The 21,695-nt window shown below is 36.1% G+C and overlaps 1 protein-coding gene across 1 annotated transcript in view; it reads right to left on the reverse strand.

Annotated features, from left to right (window-relative positions):
• Positions 1–21,695, reverse strand: part of EYS (eyes shut homolog) — a 610,207-nt gene that overhangs the window by 400,789 nt on the left and 187,723 nt on the right. Inside the window, exons 14-18 of the mRNA XM_041477332.1 lie at positions 19,013–19,109; positions 17,772–17,879; positions 17,066–17,211; positions 6,017–6,188; positions 5,415–5,493 (exon numbers count right to left, since the gene is read on the reverse strand). Of these exons, the coding sequence (XP_041333266.1) occupies positions 5,415–5,493; positions 6,017–6,188; positions 17,066–17,211; positions 17,772–17,879; positions 19,013–19,109 (602 nt within the window). The remainder of the gene's footprint in view (positions 1–5,414; positions 5,494–6,016; positions 6,189–17,065; positions 17,212–17,771; positions 17,880–19,012; positions 19,110–21,695) is intronic.

Here is a 21,695-nt window from a genome sequence, read left to right on the forward strand (position 1 = left end):
ATTGTAACCGACAATTGAATTCAGTTGTATGAGGCTATTTCTCCCTAGAATATTCCTTTACACCGAGGCTTATCTGCCACCTTTTCCCTCTTTCCATTCTGTGAGGTTCTTCTTGCATTTGTCAAATGCAAAGAATTCCCTAAGTTTCTCTCAAGCCTTGTTTGAGTGCACATTTTGCACTTTCACCATCAAGCAATCCCACCTACTCCCTGGTTCCAGACTTTGATAGATGTGAATAAATTTGTATAAGTTAGAGTGCTCTTTAAAAGACACTTTCAAATTTGTCGTTTAGGCTTTTGAAGTTCCTGCCAACATTTGAATTAATATGTTTTGAAAATGTTTCTATTCTTTCCATATAGGCAAGCTCTCCATTTATCAAAATGCCATTTTTTTCCTTGTAACAGTCTTAAGTTTCCTTCTTAAGTTAGTCAGGGGCTTTGAAGCACTTTGCGTTCTTCAGCTATAGCATACATTTTAACTGGGCTCTTAACATTATTTGTTTAATAGCTGTTAATATGCTTCTGGGCTTCACTTTTGCAGTTTATTTTCCTGAAACTGAATATAATAATTTAATATTCCACTCTGTTGCTAGAGTATCTGTGATGCAAGATCATACTATGATATCAGTTGATAGGATATTCTCATGTCATAGATTATAAACATGCCTGTCAGTTGAATGTCTTCAAAGGGCTTAGCGCTTTGGGCGTGAAACTCCTCTTCAACATTCTTGTAGGTCTCACCCATTTCTTTGTTTCACCAATCAATATTATCTATTTTTCTTATTACTTTCTATTTAAAAGACTCTCTAATTCAGTCACTCTGACTTAAAAAAACTTCCTATGTCATGGCCAGATATCTCTGAAGTATTACACACACTGAAATTGTCCTGTGGGTCTGTAATTACAGGTATTGTGTTTTGCACAATAAAGTGGGTATCTCCCTTTCTTCCTACTCTTAGATTTACCTATCTGCATCTTGTGCATAAACCACATTATTTTTTTTTTGCAAAGTTCATCTTAGTTTAGCTTATTTCAAGAAATTACTTACTTTACCAAATGCTTTTTAAACTAGTTAGCAATAGGTAAAAATAATCAGGAGTCTGAAAAAGTCTCAGAGAGACATCCACCTTATCTGAGGGTCTTTGTACATCCACCAGTGTTGGCCATACCCATGTCTTTTGTGCAATCTGGCTGGTCCTGATTAATAAATATTTATTTGCTTGAAGTAGCCTCTGCATGTGCATAAGCTGGGGTGCTTTTGCACATAAAATTAGCTGATTTTCCTGATTTACTATTTGTTTCTATCTTTTATGAAAACAGAGATAAAAGATCAGTAAAACCAGATAAAATAGAACAAATCTAGGATGCAGTCTGATCACAGCTATCAGATACAAGCCAAAACAACAAGCTGAATATTTTCCTGTGTAAAGACTCAAAATGCTTTTTGCTTCTTTTTTGACAGGATGAGCCATCTTAACTGAGCATGGAAGAAGCACATCTGTCAATCTTGTCTCATCCATCATAGCAAAGAAAGAAAAAGACAAAAAAATTAAGAAGCAATGTCTATTACTAACCATAATTGCTATTACTGCACATTTTATTATTCTATATTTTTCAGAGAGTAAAGATCAATTTTCCATTATGTACATTCATTTTATAATTTCAAAAATATACAAATGTCAAAGGGAATTTTGTGTATTTAAATTGATTCATATAGTGCATATATTTTTACTGTTACTTGTTTTTCACTGAATTCCATAAATGAAAAAGCAATGAAAACTGTAGTAGATAGGGAAGTTCCAATATACACACTCCATAACTGATATGCAAAAGTTATAGGCTTTAATTACAAAGTGCTTATTTTGCACCTAAAAGTACTAGACAATCAGAGAAAGTTTTGAAGTGTATTTTCTTGAAAACTCTATAGCCACATAGGGGAGGAAGAAAAAATCCAGGGTAAAAAAAAGAAAAAAAAATCAGGGTAAAAAAGTAAAGAAAGAAGATCCAAGTATGCCTAGGGAAATACATATACACACATAAATATTATTTTTAAACTGGTTATTTGAATCATCTTAGTTGCTGATATTGTAATGACCACCCAGCCATTCTCTCACTCTTCCTCCTCCTAAATGACAAGGAAAGAAAAGAAGATGACAAAGCTCTTAGATTGATAAGGACAGAGATATCACTTGCCATTTACTGTAACAGGCAAATCAGACTTGACATGGGTAAAATAATAATTTATGTTCAACTACAAACAGACCAGTGAGAAGCAGAAAAAAGTGTAAATCCACACTCCTTCCCAGGCTCATCTTCACTTCTCTATTTAAGTGCTCTACTTCCTTGTTTCACCCTGAAAAGTTTAGACTGGGTAAAGAGAGAGAGATCTTATGTCACACCAGCTCCTCTCTGCTGCTCCTTCTTTCTCCCACTTTTCCCCTGCTTCAGTGTGGGTCCTCTTCATGTGCTGCAGGATGAAACTGCTCCTGCATGGGCTTCTCTCCATGCATCACAGTTCTTGCCTACAGCCTGCTACTGGGGCACTCCATGGGCTGCAACACTCAGGCCATATTCACATGTTGCAGCATGGGGTCTTATGTGGCTTGCAGTGCAGATGTCTGCTCTGGCATGGTTCTCTCCATGAACTACTGGCAAATACCTGCTCCACCATGATTCTCTTCAGGGGCTACAGCTCTGACAATCTCTGCTGCAGCATTTTGAGCTCCTCTTCCCTCTCCTTCAATGACTATGGATACTGCCTGGTTGTTTCTCACAATTGAGAAACACTTTCTTTCTCTGCTGAACAGTGTTTTCTGCTATTTCTTAAATGTCTCCTTCTCTCTGGGTGCCTCCCAGTGAACCCCGGCCAGCCCCGGGTCGGCAAACAGCGGGGGGGCAGCCCCGAAGTGACCGACAGCGGGGGGACACTCTCTGGTGCCCGAGGGTACTGAGGGCAGCTAGGCTAGTCGCCTTTGCATCAGAAGAGACGCTGGAGACATCGGTAGAGGGTAAAAGGCCGACTCTGAACAGGGGGCCAGTCCAAGGTTTATTCGGAGCTCCTCAGGGGGGCCCCACACCTCAGTGGGCGCCGTGCTCAGAGTGAAACAAAGGAATCTCAAGGTTACATTTAAAGGCGGGGAGGAAACCGAGGGTAGATACATTTGCTGACCAGTAAAGACCCTCCAGGGATGCAGCCTTAAGATGGACATTTGGGATAGCGTATAAATCATCCTTGGGGGGCTGACCCCTGGCTTCGGGCTAATCACTCGACGGCTTTGACCGAAAGTTCTAGATAGAGGGGATGGGATGCTGAGTGACTGACAGAGAGCCAGGGCGGGGATTTGGGGGATGATCTCAACACAGGAGAATGGTTACACAGGTAGAGGAAGGGGGTACAAAAAGGGGTACATCAACAGGGGAAAATAAGGGGATACAAAATCAAAACTATTACAAAGTATTACAAAGTATAAAAGCACACTACAACACTTAAATATGTTTTTACAAATGTGACATCATCTTAAGTGAGAGGCTCAACTCTTCCCTACAGTTGGTTGGTTGGAGCTGACCCAAATGGGTTGTTTCCACCATGGTGCAGCCCCTTGCCTGTTCTCACAAAGGCCACTCCTGCAGACCCCTTTCTAAACAGAATCTTGGCTCCTGCACCAAATGAAATTGCATAGCCCTTAATACAAAGAAATGTACCTTCAAGTTATGAAAGAAAGAAAAATAAAAGATATACATATATCAGATTAAATAATGATTATTTTTTTAAATGAAAGAAATGGCTGAAGCTACTCTAGAAAAAAAAAACAATTACAGAGCATAAGCTTACTATGATTATTATGATATGCATAGCCCTACATAGTCAGAAAGCCTAGCTGATCACTGGAAGAGTTGCATAGGTATATGTCTAAGCAGGATGAATGCAATGATGGAACCTTTAAAATATGACATTTGCAGCATAGTGTAATCTGGAAATCATACTGCATGCAAATTGAAAGACTATCAGAAAATGAAGATGTTACTCTGACAGACTTATCTGTCAAAGGTATATATATATTGTTTCTTCCTATGAGTTTCTAATCTATGCATTTTCAAACATCTTGCTATGAAATATGATGATCTTTTGAACATAATTTTATTATGTTTTCTACAGGTCATTGAATCTCTTGTTCTCTTCAAATGGAGAAAAGTGTAAATCATGGATGCTTCAGGAGAAAATATTACCCAAGGGTATTCTGTATTAGCATTTGCAACAAATGATAAACATACAGATTTGCAATACCGTATCTTATCATATCATGATGGGCATTCTGTAGAGCTGGATTACTTATTTTTCTGGCTTTTTCTTTCTGTAAAAGACTTTGGAAGCTAATATACCAGCTAGAATTACACCTTGTGTGAAACTTTTATGGATTTTCAACAGAAAAATTATGGACCATACTTCCTTTATGTAATATGACACATTTTTAGTTATTTAGTACTTTAAGCTGTAAATAAAAATTATGAAAAGTCCATGCATTCACACATAAACTAAAAAGAAGCTTCTATAACATTTTGGAATGTTTTTTGACAATTCAGTAGCACAATATTAGAAGCCAGATAGCCTGAAGGAAAGTTCATGCCAAACTTTCTCATGCTAGATTTTCTCATGAGATGAAATGCATTTAAAAGGATCATACCGCAAGATCATATTAAACCATATCCATTTGGCAGAAAACCTAAAAAAGTCTAAATCAATTCAATACTTTCTACAAAGTATAGTCAATACTGTAAACTCTGTTCACTGTTCTGGCAGATGTAGTCACCTTCTCAAAGGGGTTTGCTGACCATGGGAATCTCCACAGCACAGACTTATATATATGGATCCCTTCTTGATCACATCCATTCCCCGTGAGAGCACAAAACTATTCATGAACTTCAGAGGACTAAGTGGGCAGAGTATTTAGAACCCCATGGTTTTATACCATAAAATTTTATTATTGCATGGTTTTGAATTTAAAGACAAGCCATGGCAACTTTCAGTATAGAACATTGTACCTTGAGATTTACTATTCAAATATGCAGCTAAACTGCAGCAAATGAGATTCAAACTCACAAATTAGTTAATTATACTCTTCATCCCAAACTGAGGGACAAATGATATTCAGGTAATGTCGGCTTAGCTTGCTGTGGCTTTCCAGATTTATCATTCACACTTCACCTTTAAACTTCTTTCGACATTTTTTTAATGGTCTTTTCTAATGCACTGTCATGTAAGCAAAAAGTAATGCACTTTTCAGAATGGATTTTAAACAACTGAATTTCTATCATACATTTTCGATATACTGACTTCAGAGGTTAACTAAATAAAGATGAGTTTCAACGACATATTACCCTTTCCTCTATAATTAAAAAAACATTTTGAAAACATACATTAATATTTATCTCACATCTTGAGCTGGTCCATCCAGGTTCACAAGAGCATTGATACCCATCAATAAGATCTACGCATCTGAAATACAAAAGAGTGTTATTTAGCTCTTTACTTATTTAGTTCCAGACACAGCACTAGTAGTATCATTCCATGCGTTTCAAAATAGTGGTTTGATGTAACCTACTGTAATCCCTGGTACTTTTCAATAGTGTTATAATGGAATTCAAATGTGCCTGCTGTGGGAGCTGAGGCATTTTGTAAGGATTTGGACTGTCACACTGGAAGACATCTTCTCATTTCAACTGTTGGCATGTAACAGCTAAAGATTTTTTCTTAAGTATATTAAACACTAATTAATCCCCACTTACTGAATACTAGTTATGGTAATGAACAAAAATGCAGGAGAAATTGAGATAATGTCACTATATTACATTAGATTAAGCAGGCAACATCTGTCATCTTTAAGTGTGCTTGTACTCTTACTTTATGGAAGAACATAATTAAAAGTATATTTATCAAACATCCCATATCATTAAGCCTTGAAAATTGTTAGTTAGGTACATTATCATGGAGATAATAATAGTTAAATAAAAATAGGCACCTTCCATGAAGACAAGGATTTGACAAGCATTCATTGACATTTATCTCGCAGTTTGTTCCGATGAAACCTCTCTTACAGTGACACTTGTAGGAGCTGATGCCATCAATGCAACTTCCATTGTTGAGGCAAGGAGAAGACATGCATTCATCTATATTTACTTCACACCTATCACCTGTTTAAAAATCCAGAAAATGCAACTAAGTTTTAAATTCTAAACTCAAACCAACACTATATTTATTAATATCAATATTTCCACATAATTGCTTTTAGTTATATAGATTGTTCATATAGTTCATGACATTCATCAATAAAAAAAAAATCCATCTGGAATTGCCTATAGTGTAAATACCAAAAGGATGTTTATATTGACATTCATAATGAAAAATGACAAATATAAAGTGATGACATCTGATTGATGTTTGATATTTGAGTGCTGCTTGAGAAGATTAAAAATTCAAGATACCAATTTATAAGAATTGAATAGTTTGAAAAGACAAAAAGGAAGAACACAGAATTTTCTACCTGGAAAAGAAAAACAAATGCATGATAAAAAAGCAATTGATTGCTGAGAGCATACTCAAAAATGGAAAAGAATAATAAATTATCATGCTATACTAATTTACATATGATTTAGAAAAAAAGAAAAAAAGAACTTTGGTCTTTCTCCAGTAACTGAAAATGTTATATCTTTTTTGAAAATAGAAAGAACTGGGAGAAAAGGAGAGATTTCAGAATTGTTTTCAGAATTGCTCAGCAACACCTAGTTCCCTTGTTCAAGTCAATTTTGGTATCAAATATTATAAGACTATTGACAACTACTTGTTACCATTCCATAGGATTTCAGGATAGACAGATGTGAATCAAATGATCAATTTATAGGTTTGTCATATGTATAACCAATAATGAAGCCAATTAGGTATATTAACAAAAAATCTATAGCATAAATCAAAGGAATGAAAATTAACAAATAAACATGAGCAGAAATACTAAGAACCATATTGCAGAGCATATTCCAGTTCCAGAAAGAAAATCAATTATTTGTTAAATAATTTCTTACAAATCTAAAAACATCCTTAAAAATAGTAACTGACTGCAAAGAACAAGTACTCATTTTGCCACATTGACATTAATCTTGTGAAAGGCATAGCATCCTTTCAACATCATTTAAGCATTGTCTCATTCAGTCTGTTATGAGTAAATAATATGTTAAGGAAATTTCTATGGGTTGTGCACGGAAAACTAGGGCTCAAAAGGTCACTGAGCTTGTTTCTGTTGATTTCATCTTAAGTAAGATTTATTATGACTTAGTGACTAATACCAGAGATTTAGATTTTCTATTTCTATTGTACGTTGTGTCAGTAATAGACTTATCTCAGGCAAATATTTCATCTATATCAAGTCAAATTCAATTGGTGTTGATTGGACTGCAGTAAATTTGAAAGGTTGCCACCTATTTTAAAGTATCTTTTTCTTTGTTTAGACAAGATTTGATTTCCACTACAGAGAACTTTACAAGATAATATTAGACCACAGGAAAGAAAATAATTAAAACAATTAAAAACTTCCTCGGTTTGAAACTTTGACAACCTTTGTTTTCATTAAATATCAATTAGGGACCTTGGATACATAGGCATGGCTCTTGAGAGCTATATTTTCCCAATTAATTTAAAAGTGAATACAAGAACCAGAGGGATAAAATATGAAAATATCACCTGTAGCTTGTACTGTTATTTAGATAATTTAGATATTTGAACTTTAGACTGGAGCATGATTTCTTCTCTTTGTTTGAAGGAACATGATACTAATACTTATTCCCCTAGTCTTGGACTCTGCTTGGGATTCCGTTTATACATTTACTGCTCCCAGGCTGCCAGCAGTAGCCTGGGAGTGGTGCCCAGACACCCCAGCCCCTCAACACCCCATGGACACAGAGGGCCATGGTTTTTCAGGCAGACAGGTGGGGAGTGCCACTCCCTCTCCAGTGGGGCCACCCCAGAGCTGAACCTGGGCAGAGCAGGCAGCAGCCACTGGCCCCAGCACAGGGGTTAAACCAGCGACTTGATAGCCCATGGCAAGGCTGAGCCTTTGCCCTGCTGGATCAGTGCACAGCTGGGGCATCCCCCTGCTGAAGGCAGAAATATTTACTGAAATACAAAATGAAGAAATCAAGCCACACCTAAAGATATAACAGTTAAGAATTAAGATTTAGTTGACAGTTGAATAAACTTACAAAAAGGGATATAGAACAAGATAAACCTGAAACTGTGCAAGTAAGCCTATTAATTCATGTCTGAATATAGGAAACATCATAAGAAAATTAATATAGTTGTCAATATTTCCATAGGAGGCAATGTCACATTGTCATACTATAACTGGGCAAGCTGCAAATATCAATTCAATATCTATGCTTTCTTAATTTTGATTTTAAAAACATAGGATTTAGTGTGATCAATGACTTTATTAAAAGTCATTGAGAAAAGGTTTTAAAACTGAAAGATAACTGAAAACTTGTAAGTGAAAGACAAATTTCTAAGAAACAACGTATCTCTCATTTGAACTAATACAGTTCAACATGGAGAAAACAGTTGTATTGGTATGTTGCACTGAATATATGTATATATTTCCTGTATTTCCTATATTAATATAAAAACACTCATATATCTTACATATAAAAAAATATGTTTTATCCAGTATAGTAATTGTTTATTATTTTAACATTGTGATATAAAAAGACATGTAAAATAAAATTGAAATAAGGAAAATTTTAAGAACGGCACTATGTATTAAAGGCATAAAAAAAAATTTCTGTCACCATTCTAAAGCAACATAAATATAGCTTTGTGCAAAAAAAATTCATATTTAATTTCAAATCACTCTATAACTTGAATGATTCCAGGATACACTAATATTAAAATTATATACCTATTATTATTATTATTACTATTATCATTAGTAGTGATAGTAGTAGTTGTTTTGATTTTCTTCTCCATTAGGCATGTTTTATGTTGTATGTAATGATCTCATTTAAAATGGAAGCATTTTTATGCATTTCTTAGAGTCAAATGACAATAAAAGACAAAGTTTGTTGTTCAACTAAAAATGCGACTTCTCTTTCTCTTCTTGGGACACAAGAAATCACATTTACTATGAGTAAAGCATTGTATTATTTGCATTACAGTTTAAATAGTCTATCAGATATGAGAACTATTCTGTGCTTGGAGGTTTTCCAGACCCAACTGGGCAAAGACTTGAGCATCCTGGTCTGACCCCATATCTAAAACTGATTTCAGCAAGCAATTGCACTACAGACCTCAGAAGTACCCTTCCAACTTGTTTTATTCTGATTCAAGAATGAAATTTCCCCTGTACAGCTTGACCCAGTAACCTAGTCAATGACAAAATGCATAGGATCAGAAGTATGACATGGGTGCAAGGAAGCAGATGAAAATGCAACAAGAATGTGATGATGGTATATGAAAAATTACTTGTGACTAGAATGTATTTTATTATACCCTTGTAATTTTCTTACACTTTTTAATAAAAATCTGGTCAAATTCAGCCTCTCCCATATAAATCCAAAAGATGCTATCATGGCCATATTTTTTAGGAATAAGACGCTCGTCTTTACAGGAGCTGTTTTAACATATAGCATGTCGTGTTCTGCAAAGTAAAACCATCTGTCAGCATTCATTGCTTGAGATATTTATTTCTGTGACTGACTGAAACATCCACAGGTTCTTAAGTGATGAATTGTTTCTATCTTACTAATTATATCTGATTAATTTGTTTCTTTTTTTCTACCCCCGGCTGTTGTGGTTTAGGAACCATATTCCCCAGTTCAGTGCTGCCAATAGAACCATGCTGCCTCTTCCACTCCAACAGGAGACACAAAAGGCAAATATCAAGAAGTGAGACAAGAAAAGTTTACTGGAAACAGCAATGATATAAGGAAATTAACAATACCAACAACAATATTAATTAAAAAAAGAAACAATTTACATGGAAAACCCATGAAAGTAAAGAAATACTGGACAGTTTTCTCCCCCAGGTTTTCTTGACTGGAAGGACCCCCTCTCCCTGGAAGAGAGACTGCCTTTCATCCTGCTCGCAACAATGACCTGAAGTGGTATAGAATAGCATCCCAGCCTTAGTCATACCTCTTTCTAACTACTACAAAAATTAACCCAGTCCTAGATAAAACCAGTCAGGAATTTTTCAGTGCATAGTAAAACAAGCTGTAGCATGAGAAATAGTTATTGAAATATTCTTATATAATTTAAAATATTCTATTTTTTAAATACTACAATAATTTAACATGAATGATACTAAGTCCATTTACAACTTACACAAAGTTCAAAGAAATATCATGGAGTCACAGAAGAATAGACTGGCATTATGATATGGAATGTTCCTTTGTGGTGTTCTCACATTAGAGCTGCTTAAATGATCCTGTGTCTCTCAGTATTTGTAGCAGAGCAATTTGTGTGGAAATTGAGATTTCAATCCCCTGAGCCTTGGTAACTCTTACAAAGTAGACTCCTTTAAAGCATGCACAATGATATACTTAAATACATTCAAAGATCCTTCCCAAGTTACACCAGATGAAAAGTAAAATGACTCTCCTCGTTAGCAGCAATAGTTAGGGAATAATTCCAACAGCTCTGGAACTCATGGAAGTGCATGTCACTCATCGTGATTTTAGCATGGCTTTGATACTATCTCCCACAATATTCCTCTACACAAGTTAGGACTTTATAGTCTGGAAGGGTTGACAGCTAGATTGGTAAAGGTTGGTTGTGGTGAACTGATTATATTCTGTCAGGAGGCCTGTTAAAAAAGGAGTATCCTCAACTCTGCCACAAGGCTTAGAACACTGGAAGGTTTAAATCTGATCTTTAGTCATAAAACCTGAAGAAAACTTTGCATCCTGCAGATTCTTCCATGTCTTTTGTCACAAGGTCCCCCACCCCACTGAGAAATAGGTCCACCTTTTTTATTGACCTTCCTTTTGCTCCCAATGTATATATAGAAGACTTTCTTATGTCTTTACACATTTTCTCAATTCTCAGTTCTAGTTTAGCTTTTCCTTTCTTAATTTCAATTCTAAACACTTTGGCAATGATTAATATTTCTCCTAAGTAGCCCATCCCTACTCCTTTCACTGAATGTGTGCTTCCTCTCTGCATCTGAGCTCAGTCAGGTGTTTCCTATTCATCCCATTGGCCATACCTTCTTAAACACTGTCTTCCATGAACAAGGAGGAGCAGCAATGAAGCAAAGCTGCTACCAAACTAAGACTTAACTATTCAAAGAATGTCTTAAGGCTCTATTTAGTAGACTATAAGTCATTTTGAGAGGAAAAAGGATGCTTATGTCCTGACCTTGGTACCCAGGAGAGACAGCTAGCAGCCTTGACTTGTCACTTCGAGCCAAATACTCAACGAGGTTACACCTTACTGTTTTAAGTTCTTTCTGGCCTAGGAAATCTTTACTGAATTTTGTTCCAGCTCAACAAGTCCAACAAACGTGCCCCCTCCTTTCCTCACAAATCAAAACACAGCACAGACATTATAGCACTTCTCAGGCAAATGCATAAAGCAAATTTGTGCCATTCTTATAGTGTGTTCACCAAACCTAAAGTTTCTAAAGTTCCCCAAACTTATGTAAGTACTCTAATATTAAAACTAAAAGACACCACAAAGTCTACATTTAGTTCAGAAATACAGATCTGTCAGTCTGCATGTTGCATTTGTTCTCAGTGTGCCAGTCTGTTTTGACCTCTTTATATGTAAGCTGCCTCTTGCTTTAACATCTCAAGGAGCATGCCATTAGATTCCTCCTATCTGACTAAATAAGTGGTCACTTCAGTTAGTAGTGTAGTTACTCTTCTTCCACTGGATATCAATAGCAAGAAATGCCACAAGGCTTGAGGATTGCAGATGCAATCACTGCCAGAGCTGATTGGCACTACAAAGTTGTAAAAGCAGCTGGGAAGGTCAAAAAGACAAAGTAAACTTCTCTCCCTTTTAACTGATTAGATTTCGTGGGACTTTTTTGTTGGGTGAACCTATTATATGAAAAAGTCAAGCAGTTTCCATTGTCACATAGATAAGATGAACAGCAGGGTCTGAGGCGATAAGGAAGATTGGGCCTCAAGCATGAAGTAAAAGACAAAATACAAGCCGAGTTATTTAAGCCAAAATTTTGACTTACTTTAACATATAACTTAAGTACACACTTAGTCACTTCCAAATGTCAGTTTGTACTCATCTCATAGGGAAGATAAGAAAGAGAGATCTGTGCTTAACAGAATAACTATTTAAAGGAATAATTACTGCTCTGCAGAAATGACTGAAATCAGCGACTTCATGGTACTTAGTTATTTTCTGGCATCTTTTGGATGCTAGCCAGTAATTTGCCATTTGAACGAGAGTTTTGAATTAGTATAGCTCATTTTAACACACATTCTATTTTAGCCACTAAAATACTATTTTTAATATTGACTGGAGGTGAGAAAGTGCTGCTGGACAAGCTGCAAGGCACCTTCTGTGAGAAGAGACCAGGGATTGCCTCATGACAGACACAGTTTCGTCTTTTAGTTTATAACCTTTCCCCCTTGTTCTATCATTATCTGGCATTTAAAAAGTCCCTCTGTAGCATTCTCGCAGCCCCCCTGTACACACTTGAAGGCTGCTATAAGGTCTCCCTGGTGTCTTCTCTTCTCCAGGCTTAACAGCCCCAACCTTTTGGCCTGTCTCCACAGGAGAGGTGTTCCAATCCTCTCACCATTTTTTGTGACCCTCCTCTGGACTTATTCCAAAGGGTCTGTGTTGTTCTTGTGCTGGGTCACCTGAGCTAGACACAGATGGGAGTTCACAGGAGCAAAACAGAGAGGGAAAATCACCTCCCTCAACCTGCTGGCCCCATTGCATTTGTGCAGTCCACAATATGGGCGGCTTTCTGGCGGCACTGGCAAGTGCACGCTGCCATGTCATGTTGACCTGACTTCCTTGTCAACAACAGCTCCAGTTTGGGATTGTCCTGACCCACATGCAAGATCTTGCACTTGGTCTTGCTGAGCTTTGTGAAGTTCCCACAGGTCCATCTCACCAGTGTGGTAAGGGCCCTCTGGATGGCATTCCTTCCCTCCAAGCAAATCAGCTGAACTACACAGCTTGGTGTCATTGGCAAACTTACTGAGGGTGCACTCAGTGTTACTTTCTATGTTGCTGACCCATGAGATTTTTCATCTTTACTTTCTTTTCTTATTCTGTTGATGAAAGGGACTGAAAGAACAGCTGGATGATCAGCTGGCAGCAGGACAAGCAAAGCAAAACACATTTAAAAAAAACCCAAACACTTTAGTCTCTCAAAGAGATCTTAAAATTGTTTTCTTAACCTCAAATGAAGAAAACCAGAAAATAAAGTCTAAGGAATGATCGAGTCCTTCAATGAAGACAATTTGGTAATCCTAGAATCCTTTCAAATTAAGCAATTAAAAATTAACAAAGTTCTAGTGTCAAAAACTTATATTCTTATTAAATCCGTTTTACAGCAGAGTTGGTGACCCAGACACTCATGGTTTATGCTTGTATGTAAAATAAATTTTTCTTAACATGAAAATTATTTCACTTGAATCATGTCTGAATCATCTGGGTTATATTTTGACATAAGATTATTCAGATGGCAAGATTTAGAAGAAGAGATTAGCACCTCAGTCATTAAATTGACCTTAAGGGCAAGAGATCTCCACCCATTGTGTTTAAATATACATGCCTTTTAAAATGTGATACTGAGCATTTGAAGTGAAATTATTATTATGTTTTTGCTATTTTTTAAATATCAAACTCATTGAAATATTAAGATATATTTTTTTTCTAATTTTATTCTTTATATGATTTTATAGGAGCGCACATGCAGAATGCGTCATACAGATTTGCATCAATGAAGATATATCTGTACTCTTAGATTATATTTTGCTTCTAGTTTTAATTTGCTGGTTAAATTACATTTCATTTATAATTGCACAGTCATGAAAGTTCCACTTGTTTACAGTGTATCTTCAGATTTCCTCACAAAGAACCTTGGTAACCTACTAAGCCAAAATAATTGTTACATACCCTTTGGTGTCCTTAGATTATCAACAAATTTCCTGTATTTATAGTAACATTTACAAAATCAAAGGATTTTGGAATCACATAGAGAAAAGCAGTCCCTGAGTAAGACATATTTCAAAGGCTATCTTAGTGTAAAGAAGACTATGGAAGCACAGTGTTTTCTTACTCAAAATATCTATTATCTATTCACATTAAGTCTCATTACAAAGCAAAAGGTTTAGTTGTTAGTTTCTTTAGATTTGAAGTATAAATTCAACAGTTATTGTTGTAAGCACTAACATTTAGCACTAATTCCAGCCAACAAATGGCTGTCTAGACAAAACAGATTTTAGATTCAGTGACTCACAAGGCATCTTCCATTTTGTGTTTTTATATCTAACACTCTGGTACCACCAACGTACAAGCAACAAGCAGTAACAGCTATGATCTTGAGTAAAGAGCTAGTCTACTTAAGACTTTCAGAACTGCTTTATGAAATCACTTTGCTTCTTATTTTGCTCTAGGAAATAAGCAGTTTCTTACCTGCCCAGATCACCAAAGTTTTATTCTCCAAAGTATCTGGTGTAAGAATTTTAATCAGGGTGCATTAGTGATATTTAGAACTTAGGAAGATCATTGTTGCTGCCAGTGAAATCATGACAGAATACACCTGTGCATTTTTACTCTGAAAGGTGATCATCTTTTTTAGGAGTCTATATGTGCAAAGAATGAAATTTTATAATAGCAGGGTGGATAACAAACTATATTTTAATAGTTTACAAATGATTTCTTAAGTATTTTTTTGTTAAAAATCTATTTAAAATGAAATAAACTTATGAACAATGTAAAATTAATCCAAAACAACATAAACCCATGGAGAACTTAAAATTATATTTTAAACTTAAATAACTTAAGAATTTAAAATAAGAGATACATTATATGCCAAAATTTTAGAGGCCACAGAGCAGAGATCAGTGTAAAAATACTGCCTTCTCTAAGACAGAAAATTACATGATGATCAGAAAACACATTCAGAATATCTAATAAAAGTAATTTTAAAATAAGATTTAATAAACAAAATTAAATATATTAACATAATTAGGCCTAAACAATTAAATGTATTTTAATTTGTTTCCAGTTTCCATTCAGTTATAAGTGTATAATATTTTAATAGTTGATGATTAAATTTCTCAGTATATTAAAACATTTTTTAAAATCAACTGATCATTGGGAACAATTCATGCTGTCATCCATCTTTGAAGGGACTAGTCTTTGAAGAAAAGTTCTTCCTAAATTACAGCTAATTGGAAAAAAAGAATCACAAAAAAACCCCAGAACAAAACCCAACATCTTATTCTTGTTGGTTAAATATGTTAGGGAAAAGCACTAAAGTCAAACTGCTTTGTCAATAATGACATATCAAGACAAAAGCACACCTGCAGATTGCTTGTTTCTTTTCAAATTAGAATCCCCTAAGTGCTCATGTGCAGGTGTCTTGTCTTTTATAATATAACAGGGAATTCCTAAAGAAACATGTAAATGAAGTTTAATACAACTGTTTTAACATTTATTAGAAATTACATCTGCAGCACCACTGCCTAATGAACAGAAGTTTCTGTGACACCCAAGAAGTACTACTTAGAACACAGGCCATCTGAAGAAAATATTGCAGGGGGAGACTTTAAAAGGTTTACGCAGGAAAATGTATAGATTTTTTTCATTTTTTACTGAAATGTCAAGGATAATTTTGAAGAACAGTGCACAAGTGATATGTGGACTAAGATTTGTGGTGAATGGAAGAAGGATATACAGCTATATAGAAATTCCCAAAACTGTACTTGTTCTTTGTGGAGAATTACATTCCTCTCAGTTCAGTGGATGCAAATTGCATCCTTTTTTATCTTGTACTTTATGTGGTGTTCATCACAGGCTGGAATAGATAGGAAAAAACATTTTATGCAGAAAAAAAATGCAGAAATTATTCAATTTGAGAAAACAACTCTAAATATTTCTGCAGTCATATGATCCCGTGTTTTTGCATGTTGCTTAAGATGGATCTATCCAAACAATTTGTATGAACTAGCTCAGCAGCACACTGAGCATTTAAATAAAAGTCAACATCATTTTAGTGAAATTTTACTGCATTTCTACCCATTGAATATTTTGTCATGACTCTGTCAAAATGTAAAGATCAGCACTAAAGACAATGATGTCGATCAAATGGGTCAAAAAGTCAAGGTGTTTCCATGGTTCTGTGCAAATTCAAATGACAACTTAGCATTTTATTGTTTGCAAAAATTACTGGTACATGATATTAAATTTCCAGCTTGCACAGTCTCTTCATCATTCTCTCCTAGGGGGGCTGCCCAAACCATCCCAGGACTCCTCCACCCCTGCATCTTGCATGCTCCGGCTTTCCCTCTCTCAGGCTGCATGGCCTCCCCCTCCCCCACCCAGACGCAGCTGGGCAGGGGAGAGGTCCGATCTGCTCACCTGCCGGACTCCAAAGAGGAAGTCCCTCTGGGAATGCTCTGCTTTTAACCCCTGTGTGTTCTCAGAGGCATATCCAAGTCCCCAGTGGCCACACCAGGTGTTAATCCAAAATCTGGCCACTGATTGGTTTGACCATAACTTTCCCAAAACCTCACTTCCTGGTCAAACCACGACACTCTGTATCTATGGTAATAGTTTTTTTCCTGGCTGAATTAAAATGAATACCCAATTATTTTCTTTATACTATACAATAACTCATTTCAACTGAATGTATGGGTGATTAAAAAATTATAATTCAATTCTTAATATAAATAAACTACTTCAAAAGAATTAGATGAAATTATTTTTAAGTTAGTATTGCTTTATCCTCCAATAAGGAGATTAATTTTGGTTCTTGCTATAACATTAAAACCATGCAAAATCCTGTGAAATAAGGTCTTCGTCAAAGAGTAGATCATACCTGTGAATCCAGGTAGACAGAGACACCGATAGCCTCCAAGCCTGTTTATACAGCTTCCTCCATGTAAACAAGGCAAAGTTTCACACTCATTTACGTCCATCTCGCACAGAGACCCATAGTATCCAGGTGAGCAGTTACAAATGAATCTTTAGAGAAGGAAAAGTCAGGTATGTCAATGGAAGTAACAATGGGATCTATTGCAATACTTTAAAGCCTTATGAATCTCCTGATGCCAAGGTAGTGTCCCTAGTCCTCATCCATCTTGAAATAATGAACAGAGTTTTCTTATTTCCATGTTTCTGAAGTAAAGAGGATGATTTACTTTTTGTTAAATTAATAGAACAGTTTGGCACAGTAATTTTAACTGAAATTACTTAAAGGGCTAATGATTTTCTGGCACAAGTCACTGAATAGCTTCTGAAGTGCTGTTGAACAAACACAGTGTTTGTAGCAATCTAACAAGATCAATTTTTTTCTATTTCAGGCTTTTTCGAAATTAAAAAAAAAATAAAGGTAAGGAGGAAAAGAACAAGTTGTGCAGAAGACATTTTCCCTTCTGTCTTTCTTTAAGGTCACATAAGAAACAAAATACTGAGTTCATAGCATTTGCTTACTGCATTTAAACTTATTGAATGGTGAAGGTCCCATCCAAACCCAGAATTAACATAAGGAAATCAGGCAAACTTGTCATTTAGTAGTAACTAACCTGTTTATGAGATCCAGGCAAGTTCCATTGTTCTTGCACGGTCTTGATAAGCATTCATTGATCTCCACTTCACATAGGGTCCCAGTAAAGCCATGTTGGCAGGAGCACCTAGCAAAAAGAATGTCACTAAATGACTTTTTAGGTCATTACAAAGATTCCAGAAAAATATGGCAGATGTTGAGAGGTATTAATTAAATAGTACGAAAATCATTGCTTTTTACTGGTAACTGCAAAGGGCAGTACTTTAACAAGCAATAAGTAAGTGTCTGAAGCCTGGCCTTTTGTTATCATTAGCTGAAGGCCGCAGGCTTTGTGCTGGCCCCACTGTGCAAGAACTTGCCTTGGCCTGAGCTGCTTTTCACTTGTTTTGACACCTGCCCTGAAGTCAACTGACTGATGCGTCTCATGCTATAGCTTCAGCTCTGGGATAGCATCTATGGTGAGGGTGTGAGACACCGAGATGACCACGGTGTTACAAATAATAGCCATTTGTGTTCCACTCCTGAAGGATGGGAGGGCATCCAGAGGGACCTAGACAACCTTGAGGAGTGGGCCCTTGGGAATTACATGAGATTTAACAAGACCAAGTGTGAGGTGCTGCAGCTGGGTCAAAGCAACCTTGATATCAACACAGGCAGGGGGATGAACAGATTGAGAGTAGGCCTGCTGAGAAGGACTTGGGGATGCTGGTGAGTGAGAGGCTCCAAGAAGGTCTGAGACTGAAGATGAGAAAAAACCCCCATGGTGAATGCCATAGTTCTCCTGACAAAGACTTTCAGATGCCAGTGACCTGCAGTGAGACTGCCAGTTTTTGAAGAACAAAATCACTGACCACAGGATGCACACAGACACTGTGAGGGTAATCATAATCAAAGCAACATAATTGAAGGATTTCTTATATAACAGCTATAACTATATTATTCATAAAGTTTTTCTATTGTTTTAAACTCAGATTGATTGTACTATTGTAACTGAACTAACAACAACTCTGCTTTTTAAAATTACATCCTTATGATTTTAATTAGCCCTGCAATAAATTCTTGGGGGTCATACTTGTGGTGTATGTATATTACTTTTTGCACACAAGAAGATTTAGATTATAATGTAACTGTCAAACAGATTACAAACCCCACCCCCCCTTCACTGAAGGTCAGAGAACATTAGACATTCAGAGTACAAAAGGAAAAGCTAGATGATAAAAATACATGTATCATATCTGTCATTGAAGTAATTTTCCTGACCTGTAGTGATTGACCCCATCCACACAGAGACCTCCATTCTGGCATGGATGGGAGATGCACTCATCACTGTTGACTTCGCAGTAAGTGCCCTCAAATCCTGAAACACAGATGTAATTAACAGTGAATGAATGAACTCAACTACTTCACGTGAATAAAAGGGTCATAGATTCTTGTGGACATTTGGCTATCCGAGTCCAGGACTAACTCAGACAATGAAAGTGGCTGGCCTGGGAAACCTCAGCTGCACTCAAAGCTGTTTAAGAAAAGCCTGAGAGAAGCATCAGCAATGGCTACCTGTTCTCTTTGGGGCATTTAAGCTGCAGCTCTTTGCCCTTGGTATCTGACTGAGCTGGGTTGCAGCCATGGCCAATGCCTAGCTGTGTAGTATGCTGACTTTGACCTACAGACAGGTTCCCTGGCTTGGCCTGGGATCTACCCAGTTCCCTGTAGCCTTGACTGGCTCCCTCTGCTGTTCCTGGACACAGCCACTGGTGGTGCCCTGCCTGCCTCATTCACATACTGTCAGATTTGTGGCTGACCATTGCTTCTGAAGGAGCCAGCCCTTACTGCCACTGACCCTAAGATCAGAACCACAAGTAGAAGTAACCCTAAAGAACTTTCTCCAACTATTTTTATTCCTCAGTTTCAGCAGGTTAATTTCCAGACAGTATATGAAGTCTCAACTTACTTTAATGAACCAGAGAGGACAGATTTTGATAGAGCATCTGGATAAATATACTGGGGACATGCAAACCATTTTAAAGGAGAGAAAAGCTTTCTTGTAAAGTGTGGGACAAAATCAGAAACTAAAAGCTAATTCAGTAATTAATATATTAGAGAGTAGTGAAAGTTAGAGGACCACATTATTCAAAGCAGCCAGTAGCTGAGAAAAAAAAAAAAAAAAAAACAAAAAAAACCCCAACTGGTTTTATTTTTAAATGAAGACAAAATGTGGTTAAGGTCTTATCTGCAGAGTACATCACTTGCATAATACATTACATTTGTCTGTGTAAGTGTTCCAGAATATGTACTAAAATGAAATAGGCCACTTCTCAGTAATACATGAAACCTATTTTTTGCTCTTAGACAGCAGACTACATCTTATAACGTTTGCATAAATAAGTGTTCTCATAAATTCATACTTGTGGTGAAATCCTGTACATACCATGGAGAAACTATAGCTACGCAGTTGAATTTTGCACAAATTCAATATATCTGTTTTCAATTGATGGAGAAATGAAACCATTGCAATGAGCAAACTATTTGCATTGTATGACTAATATGCGAGTGCTGATTGCAGGTTGCCTAAAGACCATTAATAGAGTTCACCAAAGTGATTTTGAACATCACTGAGATAAAAAAAATAAATTGAAACAACTTTAAATTTAGCTATTGAAATTCAGTATATATTGCTATAAATATGAAAAAAGTTATACTGGATTCTTTATTAAAACAATAAACAAAAATTGTTAACTGTAATTTTTTAGATACCTGAATAAGAATAATATTTTTTTGGTTATGTTTTGTATTTGTGGTTTTCAAAGTAGTTAATGAAGGTGAGTAAATAATGAAAGAACACTGACAGAATAGTATGGCTTATTTTTATCTAGAGAAAATCTTGACTGGAAGAAATAAGTGTCTTGGTCAGAGTTGCAGGGAAAGCTGCAGAAAGAAATCTCTGCTGGTACTCCAGTATATGATCTAAACATGAGCCCATCAAAGCAGTTGATATTTTCTTCTTATCAGGATTATTTCTGTTCAATAACTTTTGGGCCTGACTGAAATGAGGTCTTAACATTTGCTGAAGATTTCACAGCAGTGTTACTATAAAGCTGGGAAAATAAAGCCTGGAACATTTCTCAAACTAGCATTTCAATTATAGTCATTTACGCTGTTATGATTTTTTTTTTTTTCAGAAATTGAGCATGAAAGGATACCCTCATTTATTTTCTACTTGTATGTTTCACAAAATTAAAACCCAACAACAAAAACAAATCCAAATCAAAACAAAAAAGTCCAAAAGAAACCAGCAAAAAAAAAAAAAAAGCCAAAACAAACTACCAATCCCCCCACAAAATTGTAAAAGAATTGTCATAATAGTGAGAAAAATTCTGTCTCAGTGTACTGTTTTGAAATATATCCCTCAGCACAGAAAAAAATGGTATTCTGAATAGTTTAGTTTATTATGTGCAAATGACCCTGAACCAGAGCAAACCATCCAAATACTTTTCTTATCTGTGGCATGAGTAATCTGCATCTTAATGCTGCTGAACCTTCATCTATTCCTGCCTGTACTTTGATTAAGGAAAAAAGAAAGATAAAACAACTGTAATCTAGTACACCACAGACCAAGTTAAGTACTAGGCCTGGTTGTGTGAGTAGGCAGAAGTCACTGACACAAAATATTCAGTAAGTGTTTGATACATGCCATTCAGTGCCACTGAGGAAGAGCAGAAAAGATGACAGACAACACGTTTCTCTAACTCTGGTTTAATTAAGAAATTGGAGGGCATAGGGAATGTAAACACTAGGACTCACAGGACTATTTGTAGTCAACTTTCTCGTGCGTAATTTCTCTTTTATTTGTAATGTTTGAAATTTCTAAAACTAAGTTTGATTACTGAGTGGAAGGCTGTCAATGGGCAGGGAAAATGGAACTTTAATGAAAAGGACACACTGAAGG

Source organism: Pyrgilauda ruficollis, unplaced genomic scaffold (genome assembly GCF_017590135.1).
Source record: "Pyrgilauda ruficollis isolate IOZ18807 unplaced genomic scaffold, ASM1759013v1 scaffold40, whole genome shotgun sequence".
Classification (NCBI taxonomy): Eukaryota; Metazoa; Chordata; class Aves; order Passeriformes; family Passeridae; genus Pyrgilauda; species Pyrgilauda ruficollis.